General features: G+C 36.4%; 1 protein-coding gene across 1 annotated transcript in view; it reads left to right on the forward strand.

Moving 5' to 3' along the window:
* Positions 1–23,703, forward strand: part of LEMD3 (LEM domain containing 3) — a 69,212-nt gene that overhangs the window by 24,198 nt on the left and 21,311 nt on the right. The window contains exons 3-5 of the mRNA XM_049783019.1: positions 9,525–9,562; positions 15,017–15,083; positions 18,652–18,719. Coding sequence (XP_049638976.1) covers positions 9,525–9,562; positions 15,017–15,083; positions 18,652–18,719 — 173 coding nt within the window. The remainder of the gene's footprint in view (positions 1–9,524; positions 9,563–15,016; positions 15,084–18,651; positions 18,720–23,703) is intronic.

The following is a 23,703-nucleotide window of genomic DNA, read 5'->3' on the forward strand; positions in this document are numbered from 1 at the left end:
AAAGTTATTTGAATTAGTTTGAATTATTAAGATTGTGGAATTTTTTTGGGGGGGAGAAATAGACTGCTGAAGTCTTTAATGTATAATTCATAATTTCTTAATTTGCTAGTATATAAATTTCTTAATTAGTAATAATTTTGTTGTAAGTAAATGAAGCCAGTCTTTTGTCGTTGGGTTTTTTTCAGGCCACACCCATTTGATGCTCGGGGGGTTATTCCTGGCTACGCGCTCAGAAATTGTCCCTAGCTTGGGGGGACCATATGGGACACCGGGGGATCGAACCGTGGTCCTTTCCTTGGCTAACGCTTGCAAGGCAGACACCTTACCTCTAGCGCCACCTCACCGGCCCCAAAGCCAGTCTTATAAAAGCATTTGATAGGTGAATTGCCTACAATTTAGTAAATTAAACTTGTAAAACATTGTGAAATATTTTTTTAAAAAAAGAAAATCTAGGGGCCTGCGTGGTGGCGCTAGAGGTAAGGTGCCTGCCTAACCTGTGCTAGCCTAGGATGGACCGCGGTTCGATCCCCCGGAGTCCCATATGGTCCCCCAAGCCAGGAGCAACCCCTCAGCGTCACTGGGTATGGCCCAAAAACCAAAAAAAAAAAAAGAAAAAGAAAAGAGAGAGAGAGAGAGAGAGAGAGAGAGAGAGAGAGAGAGAGAGAGAGAGAGAAAGAGATCTATTTAAACACTGTGATTTACATTGTTCATAATGTAGCTGTTTTGGGTATTCAATATTCTAACACTAATTCCACCACCAGTATCGCCTTCTCTCTACCAATGTTTCCAGTTGCCTGACTACCTCCTTAGCAAGCACAAAATAATTAACTTTATATTGCTTGTACAATTTATGTCTATGGTGTGACTAAAGCTGTTGATTTACTGAGTTATGCTATAGTTGTGCTGTAGTTTTGATTCACTGAATTTTGTGGACTTCTACACAACTTTCTGTGCTGTTACTGAACAGTCAGTACTGTGAAATAAGGAGATGTCACACTGCCTCTCATGCAGCTGTGTGCTCCAGAAACTGAAATTTGAATGATTCAGCAGCTTGATCTCTCAACTGATCTGTTCATAGCTGAAGTCTTCCACCAAGCTGGCAACTCTGCCATCCCCATCCCAAGAGGACTCCAGGGATATGAGCTCAGAAACCAAGTCTAATTGGATTGGCTCAGATATTGTGTCTCACCATGAAACGTTCATTCATTTATATTAACTTATTACTGTGGTTGATAAAGTTGCTCTTTTTTTTTAAAAATAATTTTTATTGTGACCAACGTGAATTAACAGATCTTTCACAGTAATATTTGCGGTACCTAGTGGCATTGAATCAGGGGTATTCCCACCACCAGTGTTCTCTCTCCACTCCAGTTCACAGCATCCCTCTCCTTTGTCCCCTGGACTGCTAGGGTAACTAGTTCCCTCTGTGAATAGCTTGTTGAAGATATTTTTTGGCTTTTGGGCCATACCTGGCGGTACTCAGGTTACTTCTGGCTCTGCACCTGGGTCATTCCTTGTGGTGCTTGGGGGACTGTATGAAAACCAGGGATCCAACCTGGGTTGTCCACATACAAGGTAAATGCCCTCCCCATTGTGCTCTCACTCAGCCCCCAACAAAGTTGAGGCTTTGAAACAGTTGTTTCAAGCATTAAATGTTCCAAAACTAATCTCACCACCATTATAATGTTCCCTTCACCTTTGTGCCCAGTCTCCCACTCTCCCCCAAGCCTGCCCCCTTGATAGTGACAAAATAATTAACTTTATATTACTTGTTAATAAGTATATAGTAATGGAATTAACACTCAAAAATTAGTAAAAGAAAATTTGTGAAAATTGTATTTCACACTAGGGTCTTAATTAAGTCATGCCTAAAAATGTATTACTAAAATGTTCCTTATTATTTTACATTCTGTGTTAACGGTTTTGTTTGTTGAGTTCAGGTAGCTTCTTTTTTTTTTTTTTTTTTTTTTTTTTTTGGTTTTTGGTTTTTGGGCCACACCCGTTTGATGCTCAGGGGTTACTCCTGGCTATGAGCTCAGAAGTCACTCCTGGCTTGGGACCATATGGGATGCTGGGGGATTGAACCACAGTCCATCCTGCGCTAGGGCTTGCAAGGCAAACAACTTACCTCTAGCACCACCTTCCCGGCCCCGAATTTAGGTAGCTTCTATGCTTCTCTGGCATCTGATTTGATGCATTCCTATTGGGTGTCAGTATTGAAAATTCAGAGGTGTTCGCATGACTATGTACACAGCCACATGCTCCAGGAATTCCAGAATCTGTGTAGCTGAGTCAATGAGCTAACCGAGCTTCTGGCAGTACAGAGGGTGGGGTAGGCTTTATTGCATCACTCCAAGAAGACCCCAGAGATTTCAGTCCCCCAAACCAGCATTTGTAGAATTTTTTAATTAATATATTTTAATTGACTCACCATGAGATACAGTTTAAAAAATTGCTCGTGATTGAATTTCAGCCATACAATATTCCAATACTTATCCCACCACCAAGTTCTTCATTTTTTTTATTCCTCTCCCAGTCTGCCTCTATGGCAGGTGTTTCCCCCATCCCACAGCCCCCTTGCCTTTTTTCCTTATAGGCACTGGTTTGTAATATTGCATATCATTTTATCTCCTTCTTGTCCAGAGTGCTCATTTTTAGCTATCATTGTCAAAGTGGTTTCTGCCCTAATTACACACACTCCCCTTCTCTTTGTGGCAAACTTTCTACCTTATGGACAAGTTATCCTGGCTCTGATCTCTATTGTCTTTGGATATTATTATTACCATGCTATTATATATCCCACTAAAGATTGTGATTATTGTATGTGTGTTTCTCTCACTCTGACTCATTTCACTCAGCATAGTATTCTCCATATCTGTCCATATGTAAGCAAATTCATGACTTATTCTTTTTTAACAGTTGTGTACTATTCCACTGTGTAGATGTACCACAGTTTCTTCATCCATCTGCTCTCAGGCACTTGGGCTGTTTCCAAATTCTAGCTGTTGTGAATAGTTCTGCAATGAACATAGGAGTACAGGTGCCTTTTCTGAATTGTGTTTTGGGGCCTTTGGGGCATATTCCCAGGAGCAGTATTGTTGGGTCATATAGAAACTCAGTTTCTAGTCTTTTGAGGAATGCCCATATTACTTTTCAAAAGATGCTGGGCAAGTCTGTATTCTCACCAGCAGTGAATGAGAGTCTTTTTCCTCCCTGCATCCATGGCAGCACTTGTTCTTGTTCTTTTTGATGTGTCTCTGTAGTGTGAAATGATACTTTTTTATTTTGAATTGCATTTGCCTGATGATTAATGATGTGGAACATTTTTCCATGTGCCTTTGGACATCTGTGTTTCTTTGAGGAAGTTTCTGTTCATCTCCTCCCCATTTTTTGATGGGTTGGGTTTTTTTCTTGTTCTACCAGTGACTTGTAATTCTTGTATTATTAACCCCTTGTCAGGCGGGTGTTGGATAAATAATCTCTCCCATTCTATGGGCAGTGTATGCTGGTCATTTCCTTTGAGATGCAGAAGCTTCTTACTGTTAGATAGTCCTTTTTGTTTGTTTGTTTGTTTTGTTTTGTTTTTGGGTCACACCCAGCAGCTCTCAGGGGTACTCCTAGCTAGCTCTATGCTCAGAAATAACCCCGTCAGGCTTGGGGGACCATATGGGATGTCGGGATTCGAACCACTGTCCTTCTGCATGCAAGGTAAACATCCTACCGCTGTGCTATCTCTCTGGTTTCATGTCCCCCCTCTTTTTTTTTTTTTTTTTTTGGTTTTTGGGCCACACCCAGCATTGCTCAGGGGTTACTCCTGGCTGTCTGCTCAGAAATAGCTCCTGGCAGGCACGGGGGACCATATGGAACACCGGGATTCGAACCAACCACCTTAGGTCCTGGATCAGCTGCTTGCAAGGCAAACACCGCTGTGCTATCTCTCCGGGCCCTCTTTTTTTTTTTTTTTTATCTTAGTTTATCCTTGAAGATGCTTTTACCTTCAAGTATCTTGGAAAGTTTTGCTTTTTTTCCTCTATGTGCCTTATGATTATGCACCGTGTTAAAAAGATGTCTGAGTTCATTTCTTTGCACGTTGCTGATCAGGTTTCCTAGAAGCCACTTTTTGAAGAGACTTTCCTTACTCTATTATGTATTTCTTTCTCCTTTATCGAAGATTAATTGATCATATAACTGACAGTACATCTCTAGATATTCAAGTCTATTTTACTGATCTGAGAGTCTGTCTTATTCTAATACCATGTTGTTTTAATTGATCACCATCTTGAACAGCTTGAAATTGGGGAAAGTAATGCCCCTATCTTGTTTGCCAAAGATTTAAAGCAATTTAGTCAGTCTAGCAATAGTCAGTCAGTCTAGCAATCTAGACTCCTAACGAGTCATTAGGAGTTTATTATTTCATATGAATTTCAGGACTGTTTGATCTATTTCTTTGAAAAATGTCAAAGGTGTTCTTAAAGGGACTGTATTGAATCTAACCAGTAGTTTTCTTTTGGAGGGGATTGCCATTTTAATGAAGTTAATCCTAAATGAGCACAGGATGTGTCTCCATTTCCTCCTGCCTTTATTTTTATTTTGTAAAGGAGTATTTAGTTTTAGTTTTCTTTGTATAGGTCTAACCCTTTAGTTAGGCTGATCCAAAGTACTTCATTTTCTGAGGTGCAGTTGTAAATAGGATTTTTTAAATTATCTATTTACTTTTATAATTTGTATATAGGAAAGTGCTGGATTTCTGTGTCTTCATTTTGTAGCCTACCACATACTATGCATTTTTTTTCCAGAAGCTTAGAACAGTCTTTAAGATTTTCTAAATTTAGTATTAGGTCATCTGCAAATAGTGAGGACTTAATTTTTCTCTATTTGAAAATTAGTACCTTGGTAAATTTCGTTTCAGAATAAGAGAATAAAAAAGTTTGCACTTGACAAGAAATATTCTTAAAACTAGTAGCATTTTGGAATTGGTTGGAAAGAGCTGAGACAACCTCAAAGTCCCTTGTAAGTAGGAATGTATCACAAGATTAAAATTAGTAACTTGAAGCAAATTGATGGATAGGCATTGAATGGTTTTGAAGTATCTGTAATTAAACATTTTTAGGAATTTAATTTCTATAGTCTTTAGGGTAGTGGAAAGAAAGGGGAAATCAAAAAGTAAAATTTGAAATTTTTGAGGTTTGAGATAACCTGAAGAAGCTTATTTCCTATTTAAGGAGAAACATATAACTAAACTAGGAGAATTTGAGGAAAGATAGTTAAGAGAAGCTGTTGGAAACTGGGCATAGAGGATAAAACTAGGTCCAAAGTAAGTGTTGTGTGTTTATTTAAAAGATCAACATGGAGGGCTGGTGTGATAGCATAGCGTTTAGGGCATTTGCTTTACATGCTTTACATTTGCTTTACATGAGGCCATCCTAGAGACTTCTGAGTACAGAGCCGAGAGTAACACCTGAGCGCTGCCAATTGTGGGCCCCCTACCCCCAAATACCAGCATGGCATTATCATTGCTTTAGGGTAAAGGATAAGAATTAAGAATTTACATTAGTTCATTCCTAGAAAAGAGGCTTATTAATAAGTGGGACCTCTTTTTGTTGTTGTTGTTGTTGTTGTTTTGGGATATTTGAGAATATTATGTCTCTTCTCTACATACCTTATTAGTAGGAGAAGTAGGGAAGAAATATTTTCATTTGGACTATCTATATGTTGCCTTCGTTAAGAGTTGTATATAGGTAATGTTAGGTTTTAGAAATACTGATAAGAAAAAAAGGTCAATTTCTAGAGTGACTGGAGGGATAGTACAGTGGTAAGGCATACCTTGCAGTGAGACTTAACACGAGTTTAATTTCTTGCCTCCCCTATGGTCCCCTGAGAAGACCTAGGAGTAACTCCTGAGCATCACTGGGTGTGACCCAAAAACCAAAATAAATAAATATTCTTTTAGAAATTTAATGGCTTTGAGTTTGTTAAAATGAGTGATTTAGGTCAGGTTTTCTTTCTAAAACTTAATCTTGAGACTGTTTTTCTTTTGCTAATATTTAGTAGGTCTGTTCATTAATGTAATAGGTGACAGGCAGTTGGGGAAAGTGTTTTTAACAGATAGTATGTAGGAATGTTTTCTTGGTGACTTATTAGATTTGTTACACTCTTGGGTATCTTTTAGCTTAGTAGACATTAGAGAAGTCTACAAAGATACCAAGAGCAATGCAGTGTTTTTCAACAGAAGTATTGTTCTGCTCTTTGGCTTTTTCTTTGTTATTCTGTCCCTTTCCCTTCCCAGTTGCTTAGCATACCCTTCTGCAACTTCCTGCAGAATTTAACACTTTCACTTCCATGTTAACATAGACTAGAATAATAATAATAATAATAATAATAATAATAATAATAATAATAATAATAAACGATGGGTTTAGCCTAGACAGCACAACCAGAATTTTTTAAGCATCAATACTATGTTTGACTTCTGGCATAAAATATGGATAACACATGGTCCTTCTCATTAGAAACTCACTGTGGAACAGTCTTGGGAGAATATATCTAGGTTAAGTATATGTCCAAAATCTTGTTTTTTTGGTTTTTGGCCCACACCCGGCGGTGCTCAGGGGTTACTCCTGGCTGTCTGCTCAGAAATAGCTCCTGGCAGGCACGGGGGACCATATGGGACACCGGGATTTGAACCAACCACCTTAGGTCCTGGATCGGCTGCTTGCAAGGCAAACGCCGCTGTGCTTATCTCTCCGGGCCCTTATGTCCAAAATCTTACCCAGTTTTTCATTGGATAATCTTACACACACAAAAAAGACAATTTTTGTGGCAGTGGTGAGATATTACTCCTGGCAGTGCTCAGAGGACCTTAATATGGTACCAGGGAATGAACCTCAGTAGGACACATACAACATAGTACATAACCCCTGTACCTATGTCTTCTGCCCAATAAAGATTTTTGTGGGAGGATAGGGGAAAAAGGGTCTTAAGTAATACTTGGGCGAGTGGGTGTCTTCTGGTTGACAAGGTCTCAGTTTTATTCTCAAGTTGGTGGTTCAGTGTGAGGGCTCAAGGATGTGTTAAGAGTGCCCTGGGGTACTTGAAATTACCCAGGCCATTTTGGAAGTGCTGAAGCTTCTAGGAATATACTCTACAAATCTGGGGCAACCATATGGTGCTGGGGATTAGATCAGGTTTGATGTAAATACTATCTCTGCCTCAGCATACGTTTCTTGGTAGGATACTAAGCTTAATAGAACTGTTTGAAATAATTCCTTCATTGGGGCTAGCGAGATAGTACAGCAGTAGGGCATTTTTCTTGCACATGGCCTATCCAGGACGGACCTTGGTTCAATCCCTGCCATCCCATATGGTCCCCCGAGCCAGAAATGATTTCTGAGTGCATAGCCAGGAGTAACTCCTGAGTAGTCACAGGATATGGCCCAAAAAGCAAAAATAAAATAATTCCTACATTCTTAAGTTAATGAAGAATTGCTTTTTAGTTCAGCGTGCTCTGGTTTTATTTGAGTTTTGAAAGTTCTTTTTTTTTTTTTTTTTTCTATTCCTCCTTTGGTTGCTTCTTTGGCATGGGGCGTGCCCCAACCAGGACTCAAGGAATTTGGGTGTCACTTCCAATGATACACACAGTAAACAAACCAAATGGTTCAATACTAAGGCATGGCACTGTAGTTCTGCTTGGATTTAGTGATACTATACTTGTTTGCCCAGGACTGTACCAGTTATGCTGGGGGACCACTTAGTTGCTGGGTAGGACCTGGTTTCCTGTGTATACAAGGATGTGTGCCTCTGACCCATGAGCTGTCTCCCCAGATTCCCATAATCACTTTGACCTTTAAATTTTTTCTTTCCATGCATTAAAATGTGTGGCTGTATTGAAAAATATCTAAGATTTATTTATAAAATCTCTTTAGGTGCAGGGGTCCTCAAACTTTTTAAACAGGGGGCCAGTTCACTGTCTCTCAGACCATTGGAGGAGACCATTGGAGGGTCTGACTATAGTAAAAACAAAACTTATGAACGAATTCTTATGCACACTGCATATATCTTATTTTGCAATGAAGAAACAAAACAGATACAAATACAATATGTGGCCCGCGGGCCATAGTTTGAGGACCACTGGTAGAGGTTCCCAAACTTACTTGGACTACCACCCTCTAAAGAAAAAAAATAAAATTACCCAGTGCACCCCTGGAAATCTACCTTTACTTGAACAGATAGTAAGCATTCAGCTCTCCAATTCCTTCCAATGCTACTACAGTTTTCTCCCACTCACCCCTTCCTCCATTGTTTAGCATCCTCTGTAGGGGTGTTATCACCCACTTTGGAAACACTCCTTTAGATGTTTGCAGCAAACATTCATTTTCCCTTACTTTTTTAGTGTACCTTGTTGTACTGGTCCCACTCATGAACATTCTTAGAATCACACAGTTCCTGGTTCCTATGGGACTTCCTGTTTCCTCACATAAAAATAGAAAAGTATCTCAGAAAGGAAACCTGGTCAGTGTGAACTGCTTTGCAGACTTAGTGTCAGTTGTGACCTGGAATATAGTGATGCAGGTATCTGAAAACTTTAGTATTTTTGCATGTAATTTAAAAAGATGATAATTAGGAGGTTCTAATAATCATGAGAGGTGCTCAATACTTAGCCATAAACTTGTTTACATCTTTAGGGGGCTGGGGTGAGATTAAATACTGTAAATCCTTTCCTCCTTGCACTTTTTAGAGCTTTGATGTTGCTGTTTTATTTGATTTGTGTAATACGTTTTGTATCACTTTGCTTTTGGCAAGAATTAACAGTATTATTTGTTAAAAGCCAGAATTCTAAATATTCTTTAGGGTTCCTCAAGTAGTTAATTACTTTTAGTCTGTACTTTAAAGGAAAAACCTAGTTAAGGTGAAAATAATGAAAAAAAAAAGAGATAGGTACTTGTAGTAACAGTAATCAATGACAATGACGTATTTGATACTGTGAGAATTTTTATAAGATCTCTTATATCCAGTGTTCACAACTATTTAAGGTAAATTATCACGTGACAGCCTTACTTTAAAGTGGAGGAAACGACAACTTTAAGAGTGACAAAGTAAGAACAGGGTTGCTCTTTACATTTCCAAAAACACCAGTGACTGGGGCCAGAGCGATAGCACAGTGGCAAGGTGTTTGCCTTGCAGGCAGTCTACCCCGATTTGATTCCCAGCATCTTATATGGTCCCCTGAGCCTTCCAGGAGTTATTTCTGAGTATAGAGCCAAGAGTAACCCCTGAGTACTGCAGGTGTGGACCAAAAACAAACAAACAAACAAACAAACAAACAAAACAAGAACAAAACCTTACAAATTCAGAATGAGAATGCCAAGTATAGTAAACTTGAAAAGTTACTTTCCTAACTTGTTATCAGTTTGTTTTCATTTTGTTTGCATGTTTACATTCACTTTTGGTATAGTGCTCATTTAAGGAAATTCTAATTCTCATTCTTAAATGATGCTAATAGTTTTCTCTCTCTCTTTCCTTGATAGTAAAAAATCCCTTTGATGAAACATTTGGAACAATAAAAGTAAGTAAAAGATCATAATAATATTTTGTCTGATATTTTTTATGATAAAATTGTAAAATGACTTAAATAACTTTAAAGGTGTTTTTGTTATTAGGCCAAAGCAATGCATTTTCTAACTTTAAGTATTCTTTGCCTGTTACATATTTAAATCTGGCATACATTTCTCTTAAAATTAAAGTTGAACTAATGTTTAATCACTTTAATGTTCATGCTACTTCTCAGATAAAATGGCAGTGACATGTCATATGAACATATGAAGCTGATTTTACCCTTAAAACTATGACTGTTGGTTTTCTTTTTTGTTTTTGTTTTATTTTGTTTTTGTTTTTGGGTCACACCTGGCAGCGCTCAGGCGTTACTCCTGGCTTTGCATTTACAAGTTACTCCTGGCAGGCTCGAGGGACCATATGGCCATATGCCGGGAATCGAACTGGAGTCCTTCTGAGGTTGGCCTCTTATAAGGCAAACGCCCTACTACCTCTGTGCTATTGCTCCGGCCCCATGACTGTTGTCTTAAGTTGTTGAAAATCTGAGCGATTTTTGTCTTTTTTTGACCTTAATGTTGTCTTTCCGCATATTTTGGCTCATTGGCATATTATTCAACTGTCAAGAAGGTAAAGGATTTAAAAAGAGACTACTTCTTCCTTATATTATGACCCTCGGCTTTCTTTTAAAGGGATGTTATCAGTAATTTTAACCCAAATTTTGTTCATGAAAACACTTCTCACGACTCATTAAAGACACTTCAAAGAGTATTTGAATATATTTCAGCTTATAATATACAGTTGGTTAGATTCTTTTAATTACAAGAGCTAACCATTTCTATTGACATAAAAATGCTGTTTCTTGTTTTGAAAGATATTATATAAGCAGACCCATAGAATATTTTTATAGCTAGACTGAGACTATTTTCAGTAAACCTATTCTGGATGTATTTGTCTTTTAGAAAGTTGACTATCAATTAAGATTTTTGTATAATGCTGCTAACTAGCATCATAATTTGAATTTGCATCCTGAGCATTGAAAAATAGAAGACTTTTTGTGCATATTTTCACTGAGCATTGAAAAATAGAAGACTTTTTTGGGGCATATTTTCTCCAGGGGAAAACAAATTCTGAATTTTTATATAATAATTACAATAAAAGTTATGACAATATTCTTATTATATAAGGTTTTTTCTTTGTCAGGCACCATGTTAAATTTATCCATTTAGTAAGAGGTTCAATTAAAACAGTTGAAATACTATTGAAAAGAAAAATAAGGCTAGAATAGAGAAGCAGATATGACAGAATGTGACAAAATTTGGTACAGTTACACTAGAGTCCTTTGCTGTCCTCAACAAAAGCTTCCTACAAGAAAGTCTGAACCTAACTAAAATAAGACATTTACAAATAACTTATTTCAAGTTTTAAAGTTTTTTGTTTAACAAAAGGTTACTTGAAAGCATAATTTGAATTGGATTTTTTTGTAGACTTCAGGTACATTTCAAAATAGCAATAGGTACATTTCAATAGGTACAATTCAAACAATGTTTGAAAAGTATTGAAAAGTACAATAGAAAAAAACTGAACTTTTAAGTCAGTCAGAAAATAACTTAAAATTTATATACTTTTTAGATTGCTTCTACTTTAGTATATTGGTACGAAAGAAAATGTAACTAAGTCTTTATCTTATTTCTTCTGAAAATAGTTTTTATTACATTATCGTTTGTGGTAAAAAGAAATTTAGATCATAATGAATCTGATACTTGATACTCTTGAATACATTAGTGATCATTTTGAGTAGCTTGTCATTGGAAAATAAGACTTGAAAATAATTATAGTTGAGTTTTTAGGGTGCTCATATATAAATATATATCTAGTTATATATATTAGCTTATTAGTCTCTATGAATCAAAAGATGTTTAGTTACAAATTTTTAATGCACATCAAAGATGTTATCACAAGCTTCAAATATTTGGACTTAGTTTTTTGGGGGGAGAAGCGTGTGTGCACCAGCAATTCTGAAGGCGTACTCCTGGCTTTTCTCTCAGAAATCACTTCTGGCAGCTCATGGGGTACAGGGAATTGAACCCAGGTTGGGCATGTGTAAAGCAAGTGCCTACTTGACACACTATCATTCTGGCCCCTTTTAGATTTTTTTTTAAGAGGAGAGGGAATAGACATGATTAGGATATATAAAACAAAAGAGAAGTCTCTTCTTCCGACAAGGGGAGCAGCCGAATTTTAGCTACCTGAATTCCAAAACTTAATCAGACTTAGTTTCATTTTACTCAATAAGTTTGCAAGTTAGAGTAGTTTGATAGTTGTCTTTCATCTTACGTTGAGAATATTTATTGAAACTGGTAGTTTTAATTATATCAGAAATGTTTAGCTTTCAGAATCTTAACGTTCTCTCCTTTGCAGTTATTTTCATGTCTGACTTTGAGAAATCTCATGTGACACAGATTTAGATTTAGATTTAGATTTAGAGTCTGGTTGACAGAGTTGATGGAGGGGAAAAAAACCTAAAAAGGACAGTTAGAGAGGTAGTACAGAGGGCAAAACACTTTCCTTTAACCAACCTTTTTCAATTCCCAATACTACATGTGGTCTTTCCATCACCAACAAGACAAAAATGATAAATAAGAATGTGTGGTTATGTTTTTAAGCAAAAAATTAGTGAAGTAATTTATTTCAACTATTACAGAATCATGTTAGAAATTTCCTTTGAGTTCATTCCTGATTGTACTGTGCATGGCTTAAAGTCTGGTAATACTGTTGATCCCTGAGTTTAGAAAGCAGTTTAAATAATCCATTGGGAAAATGTCACTTTTCTCCGTTAATCATCTCATATAAAACCAGACTTTAGAGGTAGAATTAATACAGGATCCTTTGAGGTTTTTTTTTTTTCTAGTAATTGATTAAAGCTGCATTGATAAAATTGAATCATTCTGGGCCTGGAGAGATAGCACAGCGGCGTTTGCCTTGCAAGCAGCCGATCCAGGACCAAAGGTGGTTGGTTCGAATCCCGGTGTTCCATATGGTCCCCCGTGCCTGCCAGGAGCTATTTCTGAGCAGACAGCCAGGAGTAACCCCTGAGCAACGCTGGGTGTGGCCCAAAAGCCAAAAAAAAAAAAACAAAAAAACAATTGAATCATTCCAATCAATGCAAACTTACTTCTGTCCTTGAACACAAAGAATGAAAACAAATGAAGTTATAAAAGTACTATATTTTTAATATTTTATAACCTGAATTTATTCCTAGTTTTAGACTTTTCAGGAAGAAAGGAAATATAAGAACAGCCTTCTGATGAACTGAAATTTCTAGCAATGTGATATTATTACCTCCTTCCCCTAACCTATCCTCCCAGATTGCTTATATTGGTTTATTTTAATTATGATTGTTCTTCAGTTGGTTGTTTCATTGTTTTAGACCAGTGATCCTCAAACTTTTTAAACAGGGCCCAGTTCACTGTCCCTCAGACCTTTGGAGGGCTGAACTATAGTAAAAACAAAAACTATGAACAAATTTCTATGCACACTGCATATATATATTTTGAAGTGAAGAAACAAAACAGGAACAAATACAATATGTGGCCCACAGGCTGTAGTTTGAGGGCCACTGTTATAGACTTTGGCAGGGTGCTCAGACTATATACCATTACAATAATCCTTTATTCTAATCTATGTAGAAAATTAGTGAGTCTCTTTATTTCTCTAAATTTTAGAATGAAGTCAAATTCTTTGTCTTGGTGTATAAATACACTAAATTTCGAACTAGGTTTCTAATAGTCTACTGTTTCAAAGTAGGTCACTGGATATGTTGGAAATAAAATCCATGCTTAACATACCTTCGTAGTTTTGTTAATGCTGTTCTTACTGCTAGGAACTCTTGCAGTAGTGTTTTTCTTATGAAGCTCAGCACAGATATTTTACATAAATCATTTTCTTCTGTATACCTTGAAATTGTAATATGACGGTATTTTTGTGCAAAGAACAATTGGCATCTTATCCATTATGTCCTTTGTTTTGCAGAAAATCTTTTTAAAAATTTTTTTAAATTTAAAACCATGGTTACAAGGTTGTTTATAATACATTTTTTTATGATTGCTACAGTCATACAATGTACAACAACCTTCACCAGTGCACATTTCATGCCACCAGTGTCCCCAGTTTCCTTCTCAACCTCTCTGATGCCCTCTTCCTCCCACCCAACCCTCCCTCTGGAACAGGCATTTTACTTCTCTATCTCTCTTCCCTCCCCCCTCTCTTTCTCTCTCTGTCTCTCTCTGTCTCTGTCTCTCTCTGTCTCTGTCTCTCTCTCTCTCTCTCTCTCTCTCTCTCTCTCTCTCTCTCACACACACACACACACACACACACACACACAGAGGCATTTTACTTCTCTATCTCTCCTCCCCCTTTCTCTGTCTCTCTGTCTCTCTCTCTCTCTCACACACACACATACACACGTCACTCTCCCTCTTGCTCTCCCTTTTTTTTTTTCCTTTATGACACTGGTTTGCACTACTGTTAATGAAGGGTGTCATTTATGTGACTTTATCCACTTTTAGTGCCCAATTTTTGTCCAGAGTAAGTAGTTCCGATTGTCACTTTGATAATAGACCCTTCTTTACACTCTCTGCTTTGTGTGGCAAGCTTCCTACCAATGACTGGTCCTCCTAATCCTCATCTCTGTTGTCTCTGGATATCACCGATATCATCTGGGTAGATATTATTTTCCTTATATCCCACAGATGAGTGTTGTTATTCTTTTTGTCCCTCTGGAAATTTTGTTGTTGTTGTTGTTGAGGGGAATACCCAACGCTGTTAAGGGATATTGCTCAGAAATTGCTCTTGGCAGGCTCCGGAGGACCATATGGGATGCCAGAGATTGAACAGATTCAGGTTGGCCACATGTAAGGCAAACACCCTACAGCTGTGCTATTGCTCCTGCCCCACTCTAGAAATTCTTAATTTCTAATAGGTCTTTATTAAATTCTTTATTTAACCTTAATATTTATTAAATTTATGGAGGACTGCTTTGGAAACCTAGGATCAAAATATCAATATATAGTTGAATCAATGAATACAAAACTTGAGGACAGCCTTGAAGAAAACACTAGTAAAAGCAATCAGTGTGCATAGGATGTATTTATAGAAAGGGACTCTAAGTATTACTTTGTTGGTTGGGGAAATTTATTTCATTTAACACCTTTTATAGCAATAAATACAGTGCCAGTTTCTTGATTATCTTAAGTAAAATACTTTGATCTAATGATTTAGGTTTTTAGTTTCTTTGAACTATGGTGATCATTATTTGAATATAAAATCCCTTAACATGTTTGTAGCTTCTATGATTTTTAATTCATTTATTGTTTTTCTTTTTGAATAAGATTATTTGATAAATATTTTGGTTATATTTGATAAAAAATTTTTCTTGGAATTGTTTTCTAATACTTTCTTACAATTTTAGGAAAATGAAAAAAATCTAATGATGAACACATTATACAAGCTTCATGATCGATTGGCACAGCTTGCAGGTATTTGTTTTAATATTCATAGTTTCTAAACTACCTTTGAAAAATTAATTTACACATATAGCATATTTCATCAGTAGAGAACTATATTTTTACATTTTTGGAATATTTTTTCTTTAGAAATTTTTGTTACCTGTATGATATTGGGTATAGTTTCATATTTAATTAAAACTTTTTACCTACTTGCCATATGATTAAATGAAATATATGCATTTATATATTAATATATGCAATAGATTTTCTCTTGTATTAATAGTACTGATCAAATTGTGTAATTCTTTTAATTTTAGATTAAGATAAAAAGGACAGGGTCTGGAGAGATAGCATGGAGGTAGGGCATTTGCCTTGCTTGAAGAAGGAAGGTGGTTCGAATCCCAGCATCCCATATGGTCCCGAGCCTGCCAGGAGTGATTTCTGAGCATTGAGACAAGAGTAACCCCTGAGGGCTGCCGGGTGTGACCCAAAAACAAAAACAAAAAAAAGATAAAAGAATAGATTTTATTTTGGTGGTTGTATTGATGTCATTTCCTTGAATAAAATAAAGATTTATGATTTTTGGCTATATTAATTAAATTTATATTCTGCTCATAGTTTCTGAGAGTATTGAGTATCAGCATAGTGTAAAATAAGAAAGATTTAGATAAACTTATGAAGTAGTATCTATAGGCTATTGTAACCGCTTGTCCTTTAAATTGTTTTTATTTTAGAATAAAATTATAATCTTATAGGGATTTTTTCTATGTGATAAATCCTTTTTGAGATACTTTGTAAGTAAATGTAGAACTTCTCTGTTTGAATGAGGACATTTTGTATTTAATGGTTGCCTATTGTATTACAAATCTTAGTGAGTTTTTTCCCCCTCACTTTGGGTCCTTAACTCAGATTTGAGGCTCATAATTCTCAGTATTTATTAAAAGCTTTTTTAGTGACTTACAGTTTATCATATTCATAGCTGACATTTGCTGTAGTCCCAGAAATAGGTAAGTTTATACTAGCTAGGAATTTTTAATATTGCTATCACATGCTTATGCAGCTGTCTATATAGCATTGTTTTGTGAAGTGTGCTAGGTCAGCATTAGCTGATGCTTTTAATGATGTAGAGCAGGACTTGGCAAACTTTTTTTGTGAAGAAACTAGGTAGTAAATGTTTTAGGCTTTATGGGCTAGACTGTCACAGCTACTCAGTTTTGCAGTTATAGCATGAAAAGCTACTTTAAATTCACATATAAATGAATGAGTAGGGCTGAATTTCAATAAAACCTCATTTATAAAAATCAGTAGTAAGCCAAGTTTATTGTACAGATTTTAGTTTGCAGTGTCTGCTGTAGAATAGAATAAAATCTGAATCTGCAGAGAATCTGAATCTCTGAGGATAGATTATAAAGCTTTAAAACCCAATTTAATCAGTATTTCTTTTTTTTTCTTTAAAATGAAATATCAAGTATTTAAATGTTAATTGTTATGTATTTTTTTTAAATTTATTTAAACACCTTAATTACATACATGATTGTGTTTGGGTTTCAGTCATGTCAAGAACACCACCCATCACCAGTGCAACATTCCCATCACCAATGTCCCAAGTCTCCCTTCGCCCCACCCGACCCCCGCCTGTACTCTAGACAGGCTCTCCATTTTCCTCATACATTCTCATTATTAGGACAGTTCAAAATGTAGTTATTTCCCTAACTAAACTCATCACTCTTTGTGGTGAGCTTCCTGAGGTGAGCTGGAACTTCCAGCTCTTTTCTCTTTTGTGTCTGAAAATTATTATTACAAGGGTGTCTTTCAATTTTCTTAAAACCCATAGATGAGTGAGACCATTCTGCATTTCACCCAATACCCATCAGATAAGGGGCTAATCTCCAAAATATACAAGGCACTGACAGAACTTTACAAGAAAAAAACATCTAACCCCATCAAAAAATGGGGAGAAGAAATGAACAGACACTTTGACAAAGAAGAAATACACATGGCCAAAAGACACATGAAAAAATGTTCCACATCACTAATCATCAGGGAGATGCAAATCAAAACAACGATGAGATACCACCTCACACCCCAGAGAATGGCACACATCACAAAGAATGAGAATAAACAGTGTTGGCGGGGATGTGGAGAGAAAGGAACTCTTATCCACTGCTGGTGGGAATGCCGTCTAGTTCAACCTTTATGGAAAGCGATATGGAGATTCCTCCAAAAACTGGAAATCGAGCTCCCATACGATTCAGCTATACTACTCCTAGGAATATACCCTAGGAACACAAAAATACAATACAAAAACCCCTTCCTTACACCTATATTCATTGCAGCACTATTTACCATAGCAAGACTCTGGAAACAACCAAGATGCCCTTCAACAGACGAATGGCTAAAGAAACTGTGGTACATATACACAATGGAATATTATGCAGCTGTCAGGAGAGATGAAGTCATGAAATTTTCCTATACATGGATGTACACGGAATCTATTATGCTGAGTGAAATAATATTTATTACCCTTTTACAACCATTAAAATATGGCTGTTAGGACAAAAATAATAACTTTTGTTAAGTAATTACAGCAGCTATTAACATAATCATGTTAAATTTTTTTTTCTTTTTTCTTTTGGGGTAATAATAGGGCTTATTTCTGGCTCTATGTTCATAGCCTACTTCTTGTTGATAGTCAGGGATTGAATCTGAGCTGGTTGTGTGTAAGGCAAGCACTGTACCCACTTTGCTATTTTTCCAATCCCTAAAACAGGACAATTTTGTAAGTGAAGTTCACTTGGAAGGTATTTGATAGAAAACACTTTGGATTCTCTTATATATGATTACAAGAAAAGGAAACTGTAGTTTCTTTTTCTTTTTTTTTTTTTTTTTTGGTTTTTGGTTTTTGGGCCACACCCGGCAGTGCTCAGGGGTTATGGCTGTCTGCTCAGAAATAGCTCCTGGCAGGCATGGGGGACCATATGGGATACCGGGATTCGAACCAACCACCTTTGGTCCTGGATTGGCTGCTTGCAAGGCAAACGCCGCTGTGCTATCTCTCCGGGCTCTGTAGTTTCTAATTATATATGTAATAGAATCCCTTTGTAGAAATCAGATCCTAGCTAGAAGCTTCTATTTCCCTGTTGATCTGTGTGACAGTTTTAAGCCATGACTGCCTCTTACTAAAGATAGTTATACTTCAAAAATGTATGTCTTAAAAAAATAGTAAATTTAAATTCATTTGAAACCTTGAGTAATTAGCACTAGAAATAAAGTTGGCACAGGTCTGTGGAGGGCCTTTTCTGTGTCAGAATGAATGGATAAATAAAAGTATGACATGGTTTCTATCCTGGCTAGCAGTTTATTTAGAAATAGAAGGTATTTCCTATGATGGTCCTTATTCAGACTAAATGCATTGAAATGTTGGCATATATAAAGATCATACTACTAGAATTTTTTCTAGAAAACATAAAAGTATTTATTATCTTTATTAGTTATATATGGTCATATATACATATAATTGTGTACTTTTTAACATTGTATGGTCATTTTTTTTTGATTCACATTTATTTAAAATTAATTTCTATGCTAATCTTTACAGGAGATCATGAATGTGGAAGTTCTAGTCAGAGAACCCTTTCTGTCCAGGAAGCAGCTGCATATTTAAAAGTAAGGCTTGAAATTAGAATATTAATAGCTTTAAAGTTTATGTAACTCATCACTCACATCGTTAAAAGCTTGGACATGCTGCTGGGTTTAAGTGATCAAATAGAAAGAATTGCCAGCAATTTTCGTTTTAGAATGATAATTTTTTCAATATTTTTACACCTTTTATCCAGCTCTAGTTGTGGACTGGTGATGGTAAAGAGCCAGTTTTTAAGAATAGTTAGAATATCTAAAACAACCATGTTTTAGAATGTTTTATATGAGAGAACAAACCTTGATTTGGAAGGATACAAACAATATAGGTTGGAGAGAAGTTGTGGTAACTAACAAGAAAATTGGCAGCATACTTTAGTCTTTACTTTCATACCTTCTTCCCAAATTAATTTTATCTCAGGCCACTAAATTATCAGGTGAACTTTCTAAGGCACTGTAAGTTAGGAAGCCTTAAGTGAAAGGAGAGATAAGTTGGAAGGATAAGGTAGTTATGTGTGTTTTGATTTTAAAGAAGACTAAAGCAGGTTTTGAAAATCATACTAGGGAACTTGATGTTCATTCAGTTCCATAAAGAAAAATTTGAAAGATGTGCTTTTGGTTGACTTTTAAACTATGGCTGATAAAAGACATTAGCCTCCCTCTCTCAGCCCCCCCCCCTACATAATGAAAATATTCATGTAACATTTGACTCCCCCAAAACTTAAAATCTGCTATTAACGTTTTAATCTGTATTTTATATTATATTTTCACAATAAAGTAAACTAGAGAAAAGAAGTGCTGAGACTACTAAAAGGAAGAGAAACTAGAGAAAATACATTTATGGATTTGTATTGTGTAACGAGTACCATAAATTTATATGTGCTTACAAAATAATTCTGTGTATAGTAAACTGCTGCTTTAAACTCTTGTGCTGTTTATATTAGTTTCACTTATACTTAGAAATATCTATCTCTGGTGGATGGCATGATTTATTATGAACATCATGTCAATAGAATTTCTTCCACATCCTCTACGTCCCCTGCTTTAAAAATTTTTTTATTTGGGGCCATATTTGATGGTACTTAAAACGTACTCCTGGCTCTGCACTCAGGGATTATTAGGGTCACTCTTGGTTGTGCTCAGCCCTGTCTCTCCAGACCTCATCTTCCCTTTTGGGGAGTTTCTGAGGCACTTCCAAGTGTACTTGGGGACCAGGTGTCTCTACTAGTGATATTTGGCCTGGCGATATCACTAAAATTGGTGGTATTGTAGTATTGGTTGGTTTAGTGTTAGGGTTTAGGGATATGGAGTTTCTCAGGCTCAGTGCTGCTTTGAGGGCCACCAGATGTAATTACACCCAGTGGTTCTCATGGGGCTATATGGTTCTAGGGGTTGAACTTGGAGCCTCAGGCATGCAAGGTTTGTGTTCACACTCTTTAAGTTCCCTGTATGACCTCTTCCTCCTTTTTGGTAAAAAAAACAAACATGACCTGAGATTTGCCTTACTAACAACTTTTTTGTAATACAGTATTTGTCGTTATGTTTTGTATAACAGGTCTCTAGAACCCTTTCATCTTCCCTGACTATATCCTTGTACTTACTGCATAATAACTCATGTCTGTATCTCTATACCTATTGCATAGTAACTGCTTCTATGAGTTTGGCTACAGTAATTCCTTATATAAATTTAATTGTGCAGTATTTATCTTTCTGTTTTATCTTCTTTTTTTTTGGGGGGGGGGAAGCGGTCACCTGGAAAAACTCAGGAGATAATCCTGGTTCTGCATTGAGGAATTACACCTGGTAGTGCTCAGGAGGACCATATGGGATGCTGGGGATCAAAACTGAATTGGCAGTGTGCAAGCCAGGCACTCTACCCACTGTACTATTATTCCAACCTCCAGTTTTCTTCTTTCTTTAAATGAGTTTTATTTAGCATAATGTCCTCAAGCCTCAACCATAGTATAACACAGCATTTCTTTCCTTTTTGGGTTTTGGGCCACACTCAGCAGTATTTCCCTCCCCCCTTTTATTTTGAAGTGGGGGGTGGGGTTTGCACACCTGGTGGCTCTCGGGTTACTCCTGGCTCCGTCCTCAGAAATCACTCCTGGTAGGCATGGGGGGACCATATGAGATGCTGGGAATCAAACCGGGGTCAGTCCGGGATTGAACCCATGCAAGGCAAATGACTACTGCTGTGCTATCGCTCCTGCACCTCCAGTAGTATTTTTTAAAGTGTTTTCAGCAGAAAATTCCTTAGAAATGGGATTGCAAAATTGTCTTGTTATTTTTAAGATTTTTGAGGATCATTTGTATTGGTTTTCATAGCAAGTGTACCATTTTTCATTTCTACCAACACTGCAGAAGATTTCCCTTTTTGTTTACATATTTGTTATATGAAATTACATCAGTGAACATTTCTATATTTTTAGAAAAAAACAGTTTTCTGTTGAGTATCTTATTAGCTATAGAATTTTTATGTTTTTTCTTTTATAATTTATTTAAGCACCATGGATACATATTTGTTCATGATTGTTTCAGTCATACAGTGTATACCAACCTTCACCAGTGCATGTTTCCCTGCCACCAGTGTCCCCAAGTTTCCTCTGATGTACCCCCTGCCTGCCTCTGCTGCAGACATGTTACTTCTCTCTGTTCATTTCTTTTTCTCTTTGTCTCTCCCCATCTTCTTTCTGTTTTTCTCTCTCTCCTTCCCTCTTGCTCACCCTTTTTGACACTATGTTTGGCACTATGTTAATGAAAGGGTACTATGTATATCACTGCATCCCCTTTCAGCACCCAGTTTTTGTGCAGAGTGATCAATTCCAACTATATAATATGTTGTTGACATAATGAACCCTTCTCTACCCTAGCTGCATTCACCATTCTTTGTGGCAAACTTTCTACTATGGTCTGGTCCTCCTGGTCCTCATCTGTTTTTTCTTTGGACATTACTACCATACTATCTTTCTTTTTCTTATATCCCACAAATAAGTATGATTATTCTGTCTGTCTCTTTGTTTCTGACTCATTTCACACAGCATAATACTCTCCATATCCATCCAAGTGTAAATTTCATGACTTCATTTTTCCTAATAGCTGTGTAGTATTCCATTGTGTAGATGTACTACAATTTCTATAGCCACTCATCTGTTGTTGGACGCCTGGGTTGTTACAAGTTTTTGGCTAATTAAATAGTGCTGTAATGAACATAGGAATTCAGAGTTTTTATCATTAATGGGTACTGGACCTTATCAAATGCTTTTCTGCATTATTGATATGATCATATGACTTCCTTTTCCTTTTATTGATACAGTATATTATAATGATGACTTGCATGTGTTAAACCATCCTTGCATTCTGGAATGAATCTTATTTGGTTATCATGTATTATAGCCTTCTTGATGAGCTTTTGGATTCTATTTACTAGTATTATGTTGAGGAGTTTTGCATCTGTGTTCATCAGGTATATTGGCCTGTAGTTCTTTCTTGGTGGTGTGTCTGTCTACTTTTGGTATTAGGGTGTTGTTAGCTTCATAGAAACTATTTGATAGTGTTTTTAGTTTTTCAGTTTACTGGAAGAGCCTGCAAAGGATTGGCAGTAGGTCCTCTTCAAAGGTTTAAAAGAATTCACTAGTAAATACATCTGGAACTGGTGGGTTTTTTTTTGGGGGGGGGGGGCTTTTGATTACCATTTCATTTCCTAAATAGTGATAGATTTGTTCAGATTATTTTGTTCCAGATTATCTTAGTTATCCAGTAATCTTGAAAGGCTATAGGAATTCAAAATTCTATCCATTTCTTTTTGTTTTGTGGCATAAAGATTCTCAAAGAAATCTCTGATTACCTTTTTAATTTTTTTGTTATCTGTAATGACATCCTCCTTTTCATTTCTAATTCAGTTTATTAAGTTTACGTTTCTCCTCTTTTGTGATTCTTGCTAGTGGTTTATCAGTCTTATTTTTTTCAAAGAATTAACTTTGATTTCACTGATATTTTGGATTATATTTTTGGTTTTTAATTCATTAATTTCTCTTTAAGTTTTATTTCCTACTTAAGTTTTATTTCCTACTGCCTGCCTTCTTTTGACTGATTTTGCTAATCTGTTTCTAATTTCTTAAGCTGTGCCATTAAGTTATTTATGTAGGCCTTTTCTTTCTTCTTGATAAATGCTTGCAAAACTATAAATTATCCTCGTAATATGGCTTTTGCTTTGTCTCACTAATTTCATGTCTTAATTCTCATTTGTTTCCAGCAATCTTTTGATTTCATCTTTGACTCACTGGTTGGTTGTTCAGAAGTGAGTGGTTTTAATTTACCAGATGTTAAGTTTATTTCCCTGTGTCTGTCTGTAATTCACTTTTTTTTTTGGAGTGCATTGTGGTTGGTGAAGATAGTTGATACAATTTCTATCCTTGATTTTATGGGGATATATCTTATGCCCAGGATGTGGTCTATTTTGGAGCATGTCCCATGTGCATTGGAGAAGAATGTGCCCAGCCTTTGAGGGATGAAAAGTCCTATATATTATATTCATATAATACATATTATATCTACTGAGACACTCTTCCATTTCTTCCTTCAAAACCTTTTTAGTTATATCATTTTTAGTTTTAGCCTGGTTGATCTGTCAAGAGGTGAAGGACTGTGTTGAAGTTTCATTTTGTTTGTTTGTTTGTTTGTTTGTTTTTGGGTCACACCCAGCAGTACTCAGGGATCGCTCCTGGCAGGCTTGGGAGCCTGCCATTATGGGATGCCCGGATTCCAGTCATATCCTTCTGCATTAAGGCAAACGCCCTACATCCATGCTATGTGTTACTAGTGACGTCTTCAAGTCTATTAGCTGTTGTTTTAAGTATTTTGCTGGCCCCTCATGGGGTGCATATATGTTTAGGAATGTGTGCATGTCCCTTGATTATCATATAATGTCCCTCTCTGTTTCTTATAACCTAGCCTGAAGTCTGTTGTTCATATTAGTATAGCAATCCCGATCTTTTTTAATGAGTTATTTGCT

Source organism: Suncus etruscus, chromosome 11 (assembly GCF_024139225.1).
Source record: "Suncus etruscus isolate mSunEtr1 chromosome 11, mSunEtr1.pri.cur, whole genome shotgun sequence".
NCBI classification, from domain to species: domain Eukaryota; kingdom Metazoa; phylum Chordata; class Mammalia; order Eulipotyphla; family Soricidae; genus Suncus; species Suncus etruscus.